A 19711-nucleotide genomic window follows, 5' to 3' on the forward strand; every position below is an offset into this window, starting at 1 on the left:
TAAAATAACAAGTCCCTCAGCATTTATAGAGGCCACATTCCTCCTCAGGGCTGGGAAGGGAGAATCACTTTCCTATTTCACTGCACGCTGATTTCAGATAAAGTGCGATACTTCACAGCAGTGCTGGAGGTAAAGGTGGATAATGTTATCCAAACCTAAATGTTTTGCCTGCCTCCAGAAGGTGCAGGTCTCCCTAGGCTATTTTACCAGGATCCATCACTGCTATTGCTTAAATCGTGGGTTTATGTACCAAAAGAGATTTCATTAAAAATATGTTCTGACTTTTCTGAACAGTGGATTGTTTCTCACAGCTTCATTGCTTTGTACAGCAGAATCCTTCAGTTTCTGCTGAAGTTAATAAAGTCTGTGTGCTTTCAAAACCAGGCACATTCAGCACCTAAATCATAATTCTGAATTAGTTATTGCCTAAACAGCTAACTGTTGGGCACATGACCTGTATCAACCCTGGCTAGTCCAGCCTTGTTTTATTGATTCATTCATTTGAATCAGTGAGTCTCACATAGTGAAATTACACATAAGAAATCAGGAATTTCAGACCAACACCCATGCTGTTTAACTGGACTGCTTGTTTTGAAATAAATGAAAGACTACTTGGCAAATGACTGAGACAAGGCAGAGCTACAACTTCGTTGCAGTCAAAACATGCTCTGTAGGTTTTCCCTACACTTCTTCATAGAGTCATCTATGGTGGCTGTTGTCAGATAAATGTTTCATTCTTTATTTGCATAAAGCTTGTCAGAAGATGTACAATACTGTACAACATACAGATTCATCAGATAGAAAGACCAAAATAACTCTCGTGTAGCACAGGTAGGCTGCAAGTCTCCCATAGCACCCAAAGTCCCAGCTTGCACTGCTTTAGAGACAGCAAACACCGCACTGATGAGAACTGCTCTTATGCACATGATACATGTCATCTCACCTTGTCCACAGATTTAAAACACTGGCTATTTCACAAAATCAAATATTACAGTTTTCATCCAATGGAAAAGAAAGAGTCCAACAATTACTTACACTAAAACCCATAAACATTCACCTTCTGTATGTATGGATACTACCGGGATTTGTACTCCTGATTGGTGTTTTCACACCCTGCTGGAGTACAGTACCTGAGTGTGTTCATTTTTTTGTCCATCCCTACCGGGCATGTTGCAGCTCAGGGCTGTATTGAGAGGTCATCTTCAACAAGCAGGACAGATCACCAGCCACCCCTGTCGCTCCTAAACAGCTTCTGCTCAGCATCTCATTGTCTGACAAGAGTGGTGGCTTGCTCAGGAAGAAGTGGCCTGTGATGGCTCCTCACCAATGCACATGCCCACAGGACCACTGAGGAAAGGACTATCTCACACCATCTTTCCACACTCTGAGAAAGAAAGCACATACACTTCTATGGCTAATCTCCCTCCTGAAGCAGTACGGCTCAGATGGGACCTCACACTGCTTTTCTGGAGTATTTCCGGTTCTTACCAAAACCATTCCCATGTACTCCATCAGTTGTCAGTTTCATGCAGAGGAGTTACCTGTTGCTGTATGCACAAGAGCAATGACAAGAGTAGACACTGCATTGATGCCCTATTACTGGAACATTCTGCTCTGTGCCTCCTTAACAGGCAGTCACTTATATACCTGACAAAGTTCTCCAGCAAAACCACTGGTGATTTGTATTCACTTCAGCAGTACAAACTGAGAAAACATAGCCTGCTAGAAAGTGGTAGGGTGTTTAATGGAGAGCTTAAGATATGCCCTGCCTAAAGAATGCACCCATGGCAACAGCTTTGTTGTGAGAGCTGTGGAGATGCAGCGGATGGATGAAGGCAGGCATCAGGGAGTAACTGAAAATGCTGTTTTGCTATTGCTGCAGTATCTTTTGGCCATGGGGACAACAAAGCTCTCTATGAAGCAATGATCAGCCAAGAAAATTCAGAAGGGCACAGCAGGGAGCACAATCTGTTGGGCATCAGTTTTTCTGCAGTGGGTTATCATAGGTAAGGTGAAGATGAAGCACAGGGAGGTCTTGCAGTTCTGCCCACCTCACAAGGGTAACTCGGTTGGCCCCCCTTTGCCAGCCAAGTTACCCTCCCATAACACGACCCAGTGTGTGATCCAGCAACTGGGCTCTCACATGCAGGCAAAGCTGAGGAGTCCCCACTGTTCACAGCTCCAGTCATCACTGGTTTCAACACCTTTTCGTACTTAGGGTGCCCCCTGCCCCAGTGGTCCTTCAGGTGCCCTTCGCCCTCTCCATTTGCCCTGTGGTTGATGAACCCAATGTCACACCTGTTCTGGGGAGATCTAAGCCCAAAAGAATTCAGCCTGTTGGCTCAAGCCAGTACAAAATCACGTATTCTTCTCTCAATGTCTTTACACCCTGCCTGTCTCTCCTGTCTAGATCAGATATCAAACAGGAAAAGTGGTGCATGCAAATACACAGGGAATACACAGACTGTATGAGACATGTTGCTTTTGCTGTCTTTGAACCAGGAAAAGACCTTAGAGATATTAGTAAGAAAGTTCTGAGCTTGGTGTCCTACAGCTTGTAGCTGAACAGCAAAATATAAGTAAATGATGCATTCCCAGTCACTGGGCACCACAATGGTCCTAGGTTCCCACTTCTCATCACAGCATGCTTTCTCCTTGGTGGTGGTGGTATGTAGTTTGAGAACAGAAGCTATGGATATATGACGAACAGTTTGTCTAGTAAAAGTGATGCACAATGAGCTCCAGTGTATGCGGTGATGGACCCATCGCTACAAAAAAAGAGGTAAAATCACAGTTCTCTGCAAAGCCACAAACCCCCTTGCCACTGGGCTTCAGAATACACTTTGTCACACGTATGCAGGTTCCCCAGGATCAGGTCACAGGGAATAACTACTTCTGTTTAAAGTGAAAAAATCACTTTGTTGTTATTTTGCTTGTACTACTTACCAACTTCATCCCTGATCTTTTCAAGCTCGACTCCTAACTCCTTTATTTTCACAAGGGCATTTTCATTCTGTTTAAGGAAAAAGAGAGAGAAATATGTAGTCCCAGGGTTTATCCCAGATAAGCACTTTCACATGTTCATGTAGTAAATACGATTAGATTGATTCCTCAGATTTCTTTTTTTTTTGGGGGGGGGTGGTGGTGAAGGGATTATAATGAACTCATTCAGTTTTTAAATCAAGCTTAGGAACCACAACTCACTGGCTACAAATACCTTGTATCTCTATGAATATGTGTACACACACTCGTGCACAGGACAGCACAGAGTACTTCTACTTTTCTTAAAAGACATTTGTGTCCAATGGCTGGACTGTGCGTATAAGTGTTTTTATTAATTCTGTTAAAACACTTTATTTATGCCCACATTTAACCATCTCTAAGCACAGTAATATGCTCCCACAGCCAAATTTGGAAATCAGATTACTGTACTTATACCATTCTAGGCTTGGTGGGCATACCCATAGACACCGCTAGTAGCCTGACATTCATGCTTGTTTCCACATTTAATTCTGGTATTTCATTGTCCGTAAAGAACAAGAGCTTCTTTCCTCTGACTGTCTCGAAAGAAATCTGAATACTTAAGGAATTAAAACAAAAGAGCAGGCCAAAGGAAAAGTAAAGCATATTTACATTAACAGTGCTAAGGTGTTATTACTAAGATGCACGGACTTTGACAGCAAATATCCCATGAGTGCTGTGCAAACTGACAAAGAAAAGCCTCAGGAAGGTTTACTGGAGTTTGATTTAGTACAATAAACTCCAACATAACGGTTCAAATATAAGGGCATTTTAGATCTGAATGTACCTGAATCACATTAGGAGAAGGCAAAGGAACACATCCTGCTGGGAAGATCACTAATGATTACGGAAAGTAGAGCAGGCTACTATAAATATGTCCCCGGTTAGAAAAGGCCAAGAATCTTTAAAGAACACTACAGGAAAAAATATATTCAAGAGAAAAGGCAGAGTAGTAGCAAATGGAATTTAAAGGAGTCCTAGAAAGTAAGTCTTTCCTTAATAAGCAAGCAAGGCTAATAAAAATCTAGGGCACAGAAAGGATTAGCTCAGCAGCAGGATACATAGCAAATAGAATGGCCAATTAGTTCTGTCTTACCAAAATGAAAGTGGAAAAAAAGAGATTTCAGAGCTTAATGTTTCTGTTTATTTTTCCTGCATCTAATTTTTAACTCTGTGAAGAGAAATCACACAGCAGCTCTATTGGAAGCTGGAATTTAAATCAATCCTTTACACATTGCCCTTTTGGGATGATTTCTATCAGATCCATGGGACACACTTTCTGGAAAGTTTTGCTGTAAACAGAGTAACTAACTGAGCTGATTCGAGAGTCTTGGGTGCCTGAGGACACCCAGGTGATGTGGGCATCTTTTGTATGCAGTTATGGGAAGAAGCCAGGCACATGAGGCTGGGCACCTCCAAACAGCCAGCTCCATACACTGCTGAGTAATGCACAGGGAACTGTGTGCCAGGACTGCAGTCCCCAGTCCTTACCAATCAATCACATTAGGCTGAGAATAAAACGGAGTGTGTTCTTTGTTTGGGGTTTTTTAATTAGTAAAAAAGCTGTGAAAAAAACAAAAAGGCCTGGATAAATACTGCATGGAATGTTAAAAAAACATAGTCCTTCACTCAGACTCTCCGGCCAGCAGTCTTGCAGGGATAAAGTTTCTTCTTTTGGAGAATATTGCTGCATCTGCCCATACCATCTGCTAAAGTCACTGGAGTCATTTTAAGAAGTGTTCTTGACAGATTGCCAGGACTGGTGCCCTTGAAGGTGTGTGTGCAGGGCTATACTGGATAAGGGACTTGCCAACGGGAAGCACCCACTCAGATTACCAGCTCCCACTATTTGAAGCAAAAGCCTTTTAAAGCTCTGTACAGATCATTGCCAGCACCTACAGATAGGCAGAACTCAGTGGGGCTATTTTATTTACGTGAAGAAAATTAAAGCAAGTAAAAAAATGACATACTTGTAAAAAATAGTTAAAATTTTGATCCCCCATAAAAAATATTACAGATGCCTTTCTTTCAGCTTTTGTTTTATCTAAGGTTTGTCCTACCCTTGAGGACACATACTTGTTGGTGAGATCCTCTCCAAAAGAGTGGAGAATTTCCATGGTGCCGGTTTAAAAACACTATCCCATAACTTAAGCTCCAGTACGGACACCACTCTACCCGGCCAGCAGACTCTTGGCTGCCTCCCACCACTCTGGAGCCATATTTTCCAGAGCAGCCTCTCAGGTTATCTGGAGGAGCCCATGTTAACACAGCTCAGGTGCCTTGGCTGTCATTTGCTTCCCTTGCCAATACTTCTTGCATTGTGTACTGTTTTGGTTAGACCATTCTGACTGCTCTTTGGTCAGATGTGCAAGGGTTACCCTCAGCGCCAGGGTCTCAAGTAGTACATCTTTATCAGAGGTTTCTTTTAGAGAGCAACAGCACATGAGTCCTTACCTTCATCTTCTGCAAGAGAGGCAAGGGGACGTTTTGACTGATCATTGTCATTAGCCTCATGGTCTCCTGGGTGTGCAGTGATGTTACAAATCCCTAACATTTTCTGCTGCTATAACCTGTGTTGTCAGCATAACATGATAGGTTTGGACCGCACGTATTCCTGCATCCAGTGTAAACGTGACATTAATACAAAATGAAAAAGCCCCTCCTTGTTATCACCAACGTGGTTCTGCAGATAATCAGCACTTCACTGTCAGTGCAGCTGGGAACAGGGAATGCTGGTGCTTCGGAGCAAAACCGATCTGATGTGAGAATATAAAGCTATCAGGCCCAGTACTGAGATTCATATAGGTCCAAGGTCAAAACACCAAAGCAATTAGAAAATTCACAAGCAGGTAAGGAAAAATCCCCCAAAACAGATGTGTAAGAAACCTAATTAATGGGCTATCCCATTGAATTAATCAATCTTCATTAGTATTTATCTCAACAAAGTATTTGAGAGAGAAGACAATGTAAGCAGGATCCTTTGCTGCCCTTCCTGTTTTGTGTCTAACATGCTCAGCATATCAAAGGAGCTTTGTAGGTGTCCTTTACCAGGCTACCAGTTGGAGCTGAGCCATTGAGGGTAACTAAGGGCTAAATCCAGCCTAGGTTTAAAAAGGCTTAACAACCATACTAGTGAAAAACAGCCATTTCCAGTGGATGAAAAGGCCAGAATCACTATAAAGAGATTGTACAAATATCCAGCATTTCAGTTTGGCAGTTCAGTGGCAAGGGAATAAAAAAAAATGCTTCTATGTTTTTTGGGAATAATTTTTTCTGGCCAGAATGTGAAACGAAAACAGTGGGTTTTATATAAATCAAAATGTTGCATTTATTTTTTAGGTACTTTTAATAAATGATGGATTTCATTATTGCTTGGAAAACTGATAAGGTTTGCCATTGGCTGTATCCCAAGAAATGACTCTAATACTGAAGTAATTTTCATAAAATAAAATAAAGTTCATGATGGAGATGAAGGAAATCTTCCTCATAGCTGTACTCCACAACACAATGGTTAAGCCTTGTGTCTGGAATACGTCCCATCTCCTCAGACAGAAAGAAAAACAGAACAGGTAGAATAATATGCTCCTTCTGTGCTTAACCTCATGCTCTGTTGAACAGAAGACACAGTAGCGGCTCTTCTTCCTGTCATCAGCTTTATAACATATAGACCTCCCAATATTTCTCCCTTGAAAGGCTCAATGCCCAACTGCATTTCAGCAAGTGAAACAGATGCAGAAAATGGCACTTATGTATTCTCCATTCAACTGAAAACTCCCTGAGGATAGACTGAGGTATGACTTATATTGGTGCAACATCCAAGCAGCTCCAGAAAAACTGGCAGGTAGACGGCAGGCAGGCAGAGAGGTGGGAAGAAAGAAGGAATTCATCCAGTTAAACAGTGGTCAAAACTGGGTGGTGTCATTCAGAAAAGACAGGCAGGATTCACATATAACTGTGTGTGAGGACCTGGAAAAATAACTTGGTAAAAGATGCCATGATACAGTTCTGAGGATGGGCAAGATACTAGTGCTGTCCAAACAGGCAAAGACGGGAAGTAGTGATGAAGGCTTAGGGAAAGAGCCTGAACAGGGCTCTGAGCAACCTGATCCAGTTGAAGATGTCCTGCTTGTTGCAGGGGGGTTGGACTAGATGACCTTTGAAGGTCCCTTCCAACCCAAAGTATTCTATGATTCTATGCAAGGCTCTGCTTCAGTTTCTTGGAGCTTCAGTCAACAGCTAGATATCCTTGAGGAGACACTGACAGGGATACAGGTCAAGATTTTACTTGCAACCAGGAATAACTGTGGGATGGGAAGGCAGAGTTGAGGTTTGTCTTAGAGGATGTCTCCTCTGGGAATTGCAAACTACCTGAGAGATACTAAATCATTAGAAATGCTGATTAATTAAACCTCTGGGTACTTTTTAGCAATAGGTAAGTAATAGTAGATCTACTGCATAAATGGGTCAAACCAGGTGAGGAACAACATAGGACTTCATAGGACCCTCATAGGAATTCAACTGCAGCTAGGAAATAAATATGAGGAGTTTGGAGTTACCTCCCCGAAACGACATGTCTCTTGTCCCTGCCAACTTACATGCTTGCTTATATTTTGAGGTCCAAATATATGTACAGTATCTCCATGAACATTTCCTAGTTCTTTACAATATGCACTGGGCACGGATGCTCTGTGGCAATTGTTATTAAAACCTCTCCTTCAGACTAGCCTTTCTGTATCCAGTGCTTTCCGACTATTAAAGTACAAAGACTGACCTGCAAGTGGTGCTTAGTCACTGTTGTGCTTTATTCAGAGTTCCCTGGGGCAAGGACTTGATGCTATCATTGGAAAGAGAAACATATACATTGGGAATTCTCCTGTGCCTATAAATATTTCAGACAATACTTCTAGAAGGAATAACTGACTCACACTGCAGCTGATGGTCAAAATGATCTACAGTGTTCATTTAAGAAAAAAGTTTTTTAAGATTGCTGTTTCAATTGAGCTGGTTATCATGTAATTCTGCCTTATAGTACTCTTTAGGTTAAAGTTTAGAAGCACCCAGATATCCCCTGTGACTGTGCTTGAACAAGTTTTCTATTAAGCCCTACATTTTTCCTTAACCTGGTTAGCATCATATTTAAAGCTGCATTTGAACATGTTACGAGGTAAATGGGAGATACAATCAGCTTTTCATTAGACAAAGTGTACGAACATTTTAAAAAGCCAAACTAACAAAATATACTGCACAAGCATGTGTTTCTGTCAAGATATTTTCTATTAGGCAAATTAAATGCATATGTTCATTCTTTCCTTCTTCTGTACGTGCTTAAAATCCAGGCAAATTTCCAGAACAGCATGAAAAGCCATGTGTTAGACATGTCCCACAACTTCTTCAACACATGCTATTCTCCTGCTACCTGTAGCTATGTACTTACCTCTGCGCTGACGTTTGTTACACGACCCATTCTGATGCCTGGGAATTTGTTTTAGATTCATCCTGACACAAGAAAATACGTAGTTTTGCCCCGTTTCACTTCTAAACTGGAGGATCAATCCTCTGTCAGAAAGGAGGATCAGTACAGAGGCAAAACCTTCGGACACCTAGAGGTTGAGTAATCTCTCTTCAAACTTTAAAACTCTGTGTAAGTTTCCTTTGTAACTTGTACTCCACGTGGTTATTAATAATGCATGAAAAGCATAGCAAACCCGCATGCCGACTGTTACTACAGAAGATGCCAGGGGTTCTTTCTCGTTTCACAAAAATCCAGCCCTTTCATTCAGACTGCAGGAGACAATTATGTAAGGCACTGCAGTGCAAGTGAAAGCGGCATTAGTCTTGTCCCTGGTGAAGCAGGGTCCAGCACACTGTAAATAAAACGCGCATCACTCCCCTTTCCGCCACCCCGGGACGCGCTCACAGCACCGACGCCAGCGAGAAGCATCAGCATCTGGGGCTCGGCTCACTAACCCTTTCCCTAGGGGATAAAAAGAGGCAAAGTACCGTCTCGTCCTTGCACCGAGCGCGGTGAAAACACTTGGAGCAGCATTTGCCCATCCCGGCAGGACCGCCACCAGCCTCGCCCGGAGCCGGAGGGTAAGCCCCGGGCGATGCCGCTGCCAAAAGGGATGTGTCCCCCCTCCGTCCCCTTGGCTTCCTGCTGCCTCCCGGGCGCCGGGGTGCCGGGGCAGGGGAAGATAGAGGGGATCCCCGTATGCTGAAGCAGCTCAGAGAGTGCGGAGCAGCAGAGCAGTCACTGGTTTCGGCCCCCGCGGCGGGCTGTCCGCTCCGCTGCGCTCCGCTCCCTCCCCTCCTCCCTCCCTGCCTGCGCACCGATGCTCCGGCCTCTCCCGAAAAAGGGGGTCCGGTCGCTCTGGCTGGCAAACGCTCTCCCAGCGCAGGGCACGTCCGGCAGCGCCATCGCAGGGACGTGTCGGGGCGAGGGACGGCCGGGAAAAGCTTCGAAACTTTGCAGCGAAACCCCCAAACGCGCTGAAATCCGAGCGGGAGTCTGAGCTCTCCGCGGGAGGCGGCTCCGGCCGGTTCTCATCTTCATGCCGCACTCACAGCTATTGACCACTCTAGACTCCGTCTTCCTCAACCACTTGGGTGGTGCTTTTAACCCGAACATTTCTTGTCTCGCTGCTCGCCCGTACAGATCCCAAATGCACCCCAGCCAGGCAATGGATATTGCGGCCCCTGTGGCCCTGGAAGGAGGCTCTGCCGCTTCGGAACCCTCCCCGGCTGCCATGCAAGGTCTGCGCTGGACACAGCCGCTCCGTGGCTCTGCGCTGTCCCGCTGTCGCATCTCGGGGGCGAGCGCACCGTTGCGCGGCCCCGCGAAGGGTAACGGGCGCTGGCGCTGGTCAGGACGCGGGGACGGGACCGCGATGCGAGCCGTCTGCTGAGGTTTGCAGGTTGGGACCCTCCAACTTAGGACACCGGCTGCCGGTTCGTTTGCAGGCTGTCAGGGGTGGCCCCCAGCCAAGCCACTCGCTCTCATCTCTCCACAGACTTTCCCGAAGTCGCCTATTTAAATCCCAAGATCATTGCCCTCTGGACCTCAGTGACTACCGGCGATTACAAAAGCGCACACCTCTTCAATGTACCTAGAGACTTCAAGACTTGGGGATTTTTTTGGCCATGTGAATATACACCATATAACCTAACCCTGATCTTAATCCTAACTCTAACCTTAACCCTAGCCATAGCCATAACCCTCATCTTAACCTGCATATACACATACATGCGGTGTGAATGTCTATTCTCTACGAGCGTGCTCACTAGGAATACATTTCCTTCATTGGACCTGAAGTATGAAGCTGCGGCAGCCTGGGCTGTTGCTTCTGGCATGGTGTATTTCCCCCTAATAACTTACATTAAAGATAGTGCTGGAAAAAAGGCAAGCCAGTTTAATTACTTACACCTAAGGTGGTATTTGTGCTGCGAATGCCTACACTGGTTAAACCTGTAAAGTGTTATTTCCTGAAAGCCAAAGCATTAAAAAACATACAGTAAAACTACATTTCCCTTAATGCTGGGCAGCTCTGCCTTCTGGCAGGAAAGATGCAATGCTCAGATCATTGCTGCTCTGAATTGGCATTTTTTATTTAATTGCATTTTCTATGGTGACTGGTGATGCACAAAGTGCATGGGAAAATAGTAGGAACCAACAGGAAGCTCCAGCAAAACTTTGTTTTAAATCACATTTAAATGCTCGAGTAATTTCCCAGTTTGTGTCAGCTTCTTATTCTCTGCTCTCCCTCAGTCCTCCCAGGACTTTAAATAAACTTTCAGAATATCACAGACAGGTAACTGAAAACCCCCCAACCAACCAACCAACCAAACATCAAAACAAATCAAAGAACAACCCCAAACTAAACCAAATTAAAAGTCTCACTCAACATACATGTGTTCTAATATGTGTGTTCAAGATCTAACTTTTCTTTACAGTGTGTGACAATTTGGTTGGCTGCTGAACAGCTGCAGAGTGGAGTTAAAAAGAGACTTCCACCAATGGTGAAATCATTTCCTTCTCACTGTAGAAATGTCTCTTTTGCCACATAACCTGAAGTCCATGATTTGAATCTTTTACAGTCCAAAACCTGACTTAATGGCCATAGAAAAATAATTATTACTATATTCCTATTTGTAGAAAAAGATTGCCACAGCCATTTCTCTGAGCTGGCCATTAGAACTACAGTATTTAGCTCAACGTGTCTGACTATCATACAAGAAAAACAAAACCCTCTCATTACTCCTTTCGTTATGATGTTAAAGCAAAACACCATCTTCTTCAGTCACTCCAATAACAATGGTAGATTTGCTGTTTGTATGTGGTGATAAATCTAAGCTAGAGACTAGTCTGCAGCACTTTAGTACCACTTAAGCACTGAATTGGAAGGTAAATTTCTTAATCGGAACTTTAATTAAGCAGAAGTCCTGTGCTGTCCTTCTGGCAAGGGTGAATTAGGCCCCCAGAAGCTGAGTCTGCGTGGGATGTGGCACTGGTAAGGGATAAGGACAGTATGGGGGAGCTGCTGGTCTCTTTGGTCAGTTTAGGTCCTTTTAGAGAAAGTGAGCCCAAACTCATCAGTTTAAATTAGGCCTCTTCTTCCACACAATGTGTGTAGCACTAAGGTGAGAAAAGAGCCAAGCTGAGAAAGCAAAAGGAAAATGGAAACTATTTTAAAGAGCAGTTCCTCTGTCAAATACACAAAAAAAAGAAGATGAAGAAAGAATTCAGGAGAGTTCTCTGTGACAGGAGCATGCTCCAGGTTGGAGGTAGGTTACTACGTGGAGGACTTCTGACACTCACCTGAAGGCACCAATACCTATTGGATTATAAATATAGAAATGGAAATAAGCGTAACTGAGACAGAGTAAAAAGCTTAGCAAAGCAGACATGTCATGGGAGAAGATAACCCTTGTACCCAAATTCTGTGAGAACTGGCACCTTAAACAGTAGGTTCAGGTCAGTTTAAATTATCAACTCTTGCTTTAAAATGCTAGAGTCAACTGCCTGATTTCAGTGGTATGTGACACTTGGATCAAATACTGAAAGGAATAGTATATTAAAACAACGGAAAGTGCCAAACACAACAAGGCATCAATGACAGGTCCACGCTGTGCGGACTGCTGCCTTTGTACACCAAAAGCGTTGATATTTTTAGATGAGGGTAATATGTAACTCCCATTTACTGGGGACCAGTTCCATCATGCCAACCACAATATGATTCATTAGGCTGGGAAAGACGGGGAGTCACTGAAGAAGTGTTAATCAGGGAGGAATCATTTGGCTGAAGATGGCAAGATGTTGCAGCAAATGGAACTACTGGGTTCAGTGGAGATAATGAATGGAGCTGTTTGAAGGTCAGTCCTCGAGACAAATTGTGTTCACTTATGACCCTGGTCAAAAATCAGGGGAGTGCAAGAGATGCTGGATGCAGTGTTCATCAAGGGGAGAGTCAAAACACCATTCTTATCAAGCTAGATATTTAGGGCTATAGTAGTGGTCATGAGAAAAAACATAAAATACTTGGAAGTCCAAGGTCACAGTCATAGAGACAAATAACAGGAATTTCAAGTAGAAATTCCACCCATCAGCTGGAAATAACAGCGAAAGAAGAGCACTGATTGTTCAATCATAGGATAACTAAGAATTATGTCTATGGTACAGCTCTGAATAAAGCAAATACAACCTTAGGCTGTAGGAAAGACTAAAAGTGAAGCTTAAAGGCTTTATGGAAAGCTCCAGAGACCTCACCTGGAGCTTCATGGTTCTGGTCAAGTGTGTTTTGGGGACATCAGTTTTGACACAGGAAATATATAGCCTATACCACTGGAGGGATGCCATGTAAGTACATACCTGCTTCTACTTATGAAATCAGTAAAGTTGAAAAATGATAGCATTCTATAAATATATCAGTGAGGAGAACACACAGAGATGGACAAGTACTTCAAAGTCAAAAATGGTATTTACAAAACATAAAAGAGTGTGAACTTGGAAATACTTTATTCTTTCAGTCACAAGAGGTTCTGAAACAGTCCTCTGGTAGAAACAGGAAAAGATAAAAACTTTTAAGCTGAATTTTGATCATTTTAGGATTTGATTGTTACCAACAGGAAGGAACTGGATACGGTGATCCAGGATGAACTTTGCTAGCCTTACATTCCTATCCATGCAATGCTGCTTGTCCAAGCACTGTCACCAGTATGTTGCTACACATCTTGCTGATGGTCCACACCAAAATGCGAGTGTGTTTCTGCCAAACTGCTTTACATGGAGCTCTATCCAGCAAATCTCATTCACATTGCCCCTCAAGGCAGAAAGGAGAGGTCTGGTAAGACAGAGACCAGGGCCTGGGAAAACCTGTGCTGTTAGCTAAAAAACACCTTACATGTAAAGTGTACCTTTGTTTCCTTGGAAACAGAAAATACAGGTAAGCCCCACAAACAGAGGTGTTCCTTGTTATGTACAGGATTAGCAGCAGAAGAAGAACAATGGCTGTTAAAATTAGCTTTTTAAACATCAGAATAGTAGCATACAACAAATGACTTAAGGGGGAATGTTTCACAAGGTATTGAATTCTCTGACATTTATTGACTTCAGTGGAAATACAATGTAGTAAGCACCTCACAGGGTAAAACTTCTGGGTAATTAGAGCCCAAGGAGAACATCTATATTTTCTTAAATGTCCATGGGGAGTTGCTTAGTCTATAAACAACCTATTCTAATGGTAAAGAGGCAACATGGGCAGTAAATTTTCCTACAGTGACAGAATCAATCCCTTCTCCCATGATAGGCATAATACAATTCCTATTTGCTGTCCAAGAAATTCCAATATTTTGCATCTATCTGAACTAAACTGGGAGAGGTAGGGTTTAATTAACCACTTTTTATCATTTACTAAGGTCCCCCAGTGGAGCATTTTTTTTTAATTCCATACTGGTCTTTATGCATCAGTCCATAGACTCTGTTATGTAGAGGGTAAACAATAAATCAGGGCTCTAAACATATATTCTAGTGTATATAAAGCAGTTTCGAATTCTTTACCATTAGTATCTGATGTTTCCCCATTTTATGGAGGTTTGCTACCCTTCCTAGGAGAGATACAGTGTTTTCCTTGGATCAGAGTGCTGGTCTGCAAAGATTTGGCAAGTGTGAAGACTGAGATCCATGGGTGAAGACAGGAAAATGAAAAACAGAGCAAAAGTCTTCGGACAGCTCTGTGAGATAATGGTAGTAACAATGTACTATGTGTGTCACTGAGCAGGAGAATCCTTAAGTGAACTGCATATTATTAATCCTTTATGAAACACTGAAAATGCTTGCTGAGACGCATAGCATGCAAAGTATGTCAACCAAATACTTAAGCTGGATAGATAACAGTCTGAGGGCAAGAGCAGCAAAAGATAGTACAGGGAACTTCAAGGGACACAAATCTGTTTGCAAGAGGACTGCCAGCTCTGGGAATAAGGTGATAGGACAGTATCAGTGTTATGGTAACAAACACAGGAAACTAGGAGAAAGCTGAAAGAGACAGTCATTAGAAGTGAGGATGAAGAAGACTGAACACCACACCATAGGGATAGGGAGAGAGATAATGGGGAGAGAAGTCTGAGGTGGGGCATACCAGATGTTGAAACACTACTTCACCTGGTAAGAAATCAAAGCATGGATTCAAAGAAGAGATGAAACAGGGGGGAAAGGAAAAATTGTTCTGAAGAAGGTGTTTCAAAGGACAAAGGGCTATGCAGTGGAGAAGACAAGGAACAGGAGACTGCAGGAATGAGGAGATCAGGAAGGACTTGACATTCGGATTCAGATGACCTGATGCATAACTGAGACATTGCAACCTCTGTGATGTCTGAGCTCTAGAGCGTGACGGACAAGTCAGGCTATCGGCAGCTGCCGCCTCCTGGCATTCTCTGCAGTCAACAGCAAGAGGTGATTGTGACATTGGCATTAAGCACCTCAAAAGGATGATGTGAGGAGAAGCCTGGTTGGTGGCATTCAGCAAGAGCCGGGGTTTTGTCTAAGGCAGTGATGAGGTGGAGTGGAAAATGCTATTCCAGTAATGCATTTTGAACAGGAGGCTCAGAGTGATAGAATGGCGTGCCATGAATTATCATTCGTGACCAAGATGGGAGAAGAATCACATCCAGCACTGCCTATGGGATTACCACAACCTATTTCTTTGCACGTACTGTTTTCAAACACTGTTAACTGTACTTTGTGTGGCAGAACGTGCAGGTGGACTTCCTCAAAATTTTGATATCTACAAGAGAGGTTGAGTATATCTACAAGGTATCTACAAGAGAGGTCAGAATTGCAGACAGCTAGGGAGACTGAACTTCTTTTTCAGTGAGACAAGCATAGGTCTCAAAGTCTGCAATCCATTGACAAAGGTATTATTGGTACTGTTGAGTTTTCAGTTCTGAAAGAAAAGTAACTTGGAAACAGACTCAACTAGTCCTAAATTCTCTTTCCAAATTTTGCTTATTGGAAGTGCTACTCATGTATTTCTGTGAGCACTTGGAACCAAAAATGAATGTGGCTGTCAAAGGAGGTGATTTCATCCTCCCCTCTCCTTGTCACTTGTTTTGCCCTTGTTTCCTTCCTTATGGTCATTATGAGTGTTTGGGCAATAAGTTAAAACTAAACCAGGGAGAAAGTGGCAAATTCAAGGAGATACAACCTCCATAGTGCAGGGCCAGCTTCCCTGGGCCAAATGCAATTGTGGCAGCCTCCACACTCTGCTGCCAGCTGGGAGGAAAGTCCTGTCATGAGCCCCTGAACCCTTGAATCCTGTCAGACAAAAATCCACAGTGGCTCAAGGAAATAAGAAAAGTAAATCCATTCACTATTATGTTTCATCTTCCTTGCTGGAGGTGCCTTAAAATTTTCCCTGATGCAGCTCTGTTCTCCGCACTGGTCTTTAGACATACACATATAATACATTACTTTCCAGGTTGGGTCTTTTAGTTTTGTTCTTACCTAACATGAAAAAAAACCAAACCAGAAAATGTAACATAGCGATTTGGGGGTTTCTGAAGACACGAACAGTCAGTGACGTGTTTTAGCTCGATGATTCAGCTGGAGCTGAAGGTCATGCCAGAATGGCAATTTCTCCTAGATTTAGAGTAAGCTTTCACATTTTGTGTGCTACTCAGTACCATGAGGTTTTAATGATCCTCAGGCAACTTCCATGGAAGCAAACCCTTTTTAACATAGTTTGTGAATTATACAATTACACTATTGTCTATCTGGATGAATAGAATGTTTACTCTAGAATTTCACAAATTAACATGGACTACATGCTCTCTGTTTCTCAAGAGAGAAAGCCCAGCCAGCTGACTCCATGTTTAATTCAGTTCTCATATAAAAAGAATGTGAGGATCTAAACAGAATTTCTTCAGACTTTTGTTATTTCTGCTAGTGTAGCCTTACATTTATTTTTATGTCAGTAGCTTGTAAGGCTTTGGATTAAAATGCACCAGAGAACAACACCTTATTACCGTGTTTTCTAGTTCTTGATGTCTGGAAAGGTACAAAGTAAGCATTTGCAGCGAATTCCAAATTAAGTAGCTCTTGCTGGCAAGGAATTTGCATTTCCCTGTAAGAAACATCATTTATGCATCAAGATCAGAAGGAACTAAAACGAATGCATGTTTTCAGTGAACTCCTCACCTGCCCTCTACCCAGGAATACATCCCCTGCAGGGCTATTCCTAAATTCCAAACCTCTGAGTAGCTGGAAGCAGATGGCCATTTTCTTAAATCAACTTTGCAGAGAAATGTTTCCTTCTTCTCCCAACAAACAGGGAATCTCCTCTCATCCACTTCTGAGCTATTCTGGCCCAAAGCCAATGACAGCTTGAAGCTGCTGTATTTTGAGGCCAAGCAGAGCAAGGGACAGGTGCTGATATCCTGCTGCAGCAATGTCAGTGGCAAAAAGTTCCAGCAGCTTCACATGGACCAAGGTTTCTCCTATTGGGAAAATTCTTAGTGCTCTGATGAGAGAAATAGCACATAATCATATTGATGAGAATCCTATCAGTTGTGGATGTGGGATGTTTTTATGCAAAGAAAATCTAATGAAGATGAATTTTAGAACTAATTTTAAAAATTCATCATTTATACTGTGCATTTAAAGCTGGCTTTAAGAAGAAATAATAATGAACAGTTTTAAATCATTATATTACCTCCCCCCCTTCTGAAATGATTTCTCTAATGTGTGAGAAATGATTGTAGGAAGCAGTATTTGAATCAGATCTCAGGGGTGGGAGCAAGGTCAGGGAATTCCAGGAGATTGCAGCTGAAACCTGTTAGAGTTCGTTTCTGGAACCAGAGAGCTCAGATGTGAAGAGGAGGTATGTGAGAGGCAGGCTGTGTTTTTGATATCCGATTTAAAAGCATAGCTACATATTTTTGGATGGCTGTGAGGACACAGAAATGATAGCGAGTGTATATACTTTCCACTTGAAAGGATAGCAAATATAAACGTCAAAGTCAATGGAACACAATAATTACCATGTATGCATGTCTTTGAGTCATGGGCCATCTAATCCAGACCCTGCATCTAGCAGTGATTATTGCCTGAAACTTCTGAAGAAGGTGCAAGAAGCCCCACATTAGAGAGTTTGATGAAAAGCTGTTCTGCATGGCAACCTCATCTTAATATCTGAAAAAGGCTTCTTACTTTAAAATAGGTGTCTGCCTATTTAAGAACTCTTTACCAGCTGTCTAACAGCTACTGCATCACCAAATGTTACACGTCCAGATATTCTTGTTCCCAACAGATCTTTGTAGAACTCAAGGATAAAGGGATAATTCAATCAAATAGCATGATTTCTATATCATAAGACATTATACTTCATGCAGTTACTTTTCTGTAACTGTATTTGATGAAAGCATTGCCTCTACAAAGGCACATTTTGGTGAACTGCAGACATCAAGATGTGGAGCTGCTTCCTGTACTCACAGAGGTTCGTTCTAATAACTGATCACCTCTGCTGCTGAAAGTCTGTGCTTCCTTCATGTGTTGAAGGTGCAAAGCTTCTATCTTCAGTCAGTAGTTTCTGCTAAAACTTCCTCCACTGGAGGAAAAAGCCTCCTGTTACACAGCAGTATCTTCTTATGGTAATTCTTTTGTTCTGGACTCAAGCCACTTTGTCCCTTTTTACAAAGAAAATCAATTGTGCTCTGCAGTCTCTCACAGCAAAGGATCTGTACAGCCCTGACAGTTGCCTTACAGTCACTCATCTCTTCCATCCTCACTATTTAATTGTTTCCTGAAGGAGTGTGGGCACCAATGATAAATGTCATATCCTAGTATCAGTCTCCACAGTCCTGACTGTGCAGGTGTTATCACCCTCGTACTTGCTACTTTTCTGCTTATTCACACACAGATCCTGACAGTTTTTCGTAACTCGTGTTCACAGTAGGAGTGCACATTGATACGCTCTGATACCAGGAACTCTAATTACTGCTGAAGTTACTCCTTTTCAGCTGACTCCCAGACCACAGCTCTCGAGGCATGACCTGTATTCTGCATTTACTTTTATTCATTAACGTCTAGTTGCATTACAACACGTTCAGTTTCAGTGGGACCAGCTCACTTCATGATCCATATCACTCCATGCTATTGCCAGGTCCAGATACCCTGAGTCAGGCTTCCCATGTGGTTAGTATCAGCTAGTTATGGGATGGTGGGGATGAAAGGATGAAGTCTTGAGCTTTGCTTTGAACAGAGGCAAATCGGGATTGTACTAAAAGACAGCTCCAGGCAGACCTGGTTTCAGCCTGGCTTTGCTGCATCACCTATCATTCATCAAAAAATGAATCAGCAGGAATGTGAGCACATTGCTTTTATGTGCTTGAAAGTGTAGCCAGCTTGCAGCCCACAAATCAAATACATGGTTACCTAGCTGCAAAAATCTGTGACCACAATCCATATGGAATGCAATGGGGGTATGAAATTGCACCTACAAAACAGAAGATCAAACCAGATCTTCCCTAATAAAGTGCTCCTTTTCTCTCAGCATCTCTGTAGGAGAGGTTTTTGCAGATGTAGCACTCAGTCTTGAAAGGCTTACAGGTGGGAACTGTAGTCATGGTCTATCTATATTTTCAAGCCTTATTTTGCACTGGAGCAACCTCATGTGTGCCAGCAATTTTCATCAAGAGGAGAAGTTGCACTATGTTGCTGCAAAATCCCTCTTGTATATCAGCTCAGAATACATCTGATGATGCATCTACACAGAAGACTTGAGATATTTACACTCTCACCTCTGGGACTGCAGCAGTAATTTTGGAGAGACAGAGAGTTATATCAGCAGAACTTTCTAGCTTAGGAATATGCAGTGGTGAGGGAACACAGTAAATAACCTTCTGAAGTCTTTCTGCAAATGACATTTAAAAATGCCTTTGGGGCAGGAGAGAGAAGACAGAGCAGTTTTTTTAATGTGCCTAAAACTCAGTAACTTCTAGTACTTCATATTAACTAATGTAAGTGAAATACTGTTTTATGTGCAACAGAAGGTATGCCAAGACTATGAGACAGAAGTTCAAACATTACACTCTATGGCACCTACACAAATACCTGGCATGTATTCAATTGTTCCATGCTTATTTCTAAATTAATCCTTGTAATGTATTCAGCCATTGCTTTATGTTATGCTCCTCTGTA

General features: G+C 42.6%; 1 protein-coding gene across 4 annotated transcripts in view; it reads right to left on the reverse strand.

Annotated features, from left to right (window-relative positions):
* MTUS2 (microtubule associated scaffold protein 2) overlaps positions 1 to 19711 on the reverse strand; it is a 280586-nt gene that overhangs the window by 21194 nt on the left and 239681 nt on the right. For 3 of the 4 annotated variants that reach the window (XM_061457570.1, XM_061457571.1, XM_061457569.1), the window contains one exon: positions 2947 to 3013. In XM_061457570.1, the coding sequence (XP_061313554.1) occupies positions 2947 to 3013 (67 nt within the window). Of the gene's footprint in view, positions 1 to 2946; positions 3014 to 9021; positions 9310 to 19711 lie in introns of those variants that run through there. The other variant, XM_061457572.1, reaches the window with a different exon arrangement.

The sequence above is a fragment of the Pezoporus flaviventris genome, unplaced genomic scaffold, assembly GCF_033815535.1.
Source record: "Pezoporus flaviventris isolate CSIRO_AGI_PZ_B2104156 unplaced genomic scaffold, CSIRO_AGI_Pfla_v1 ptg000025l, whole genome shotgun sequence".
Taxonomy (NCBI): domain Eukaryota; kingdom Metazoa; phylum Chordata; class Aves; order Psittaciformes; family Psittacidae; genus Pezoporus; species Pezoporus flaviventris.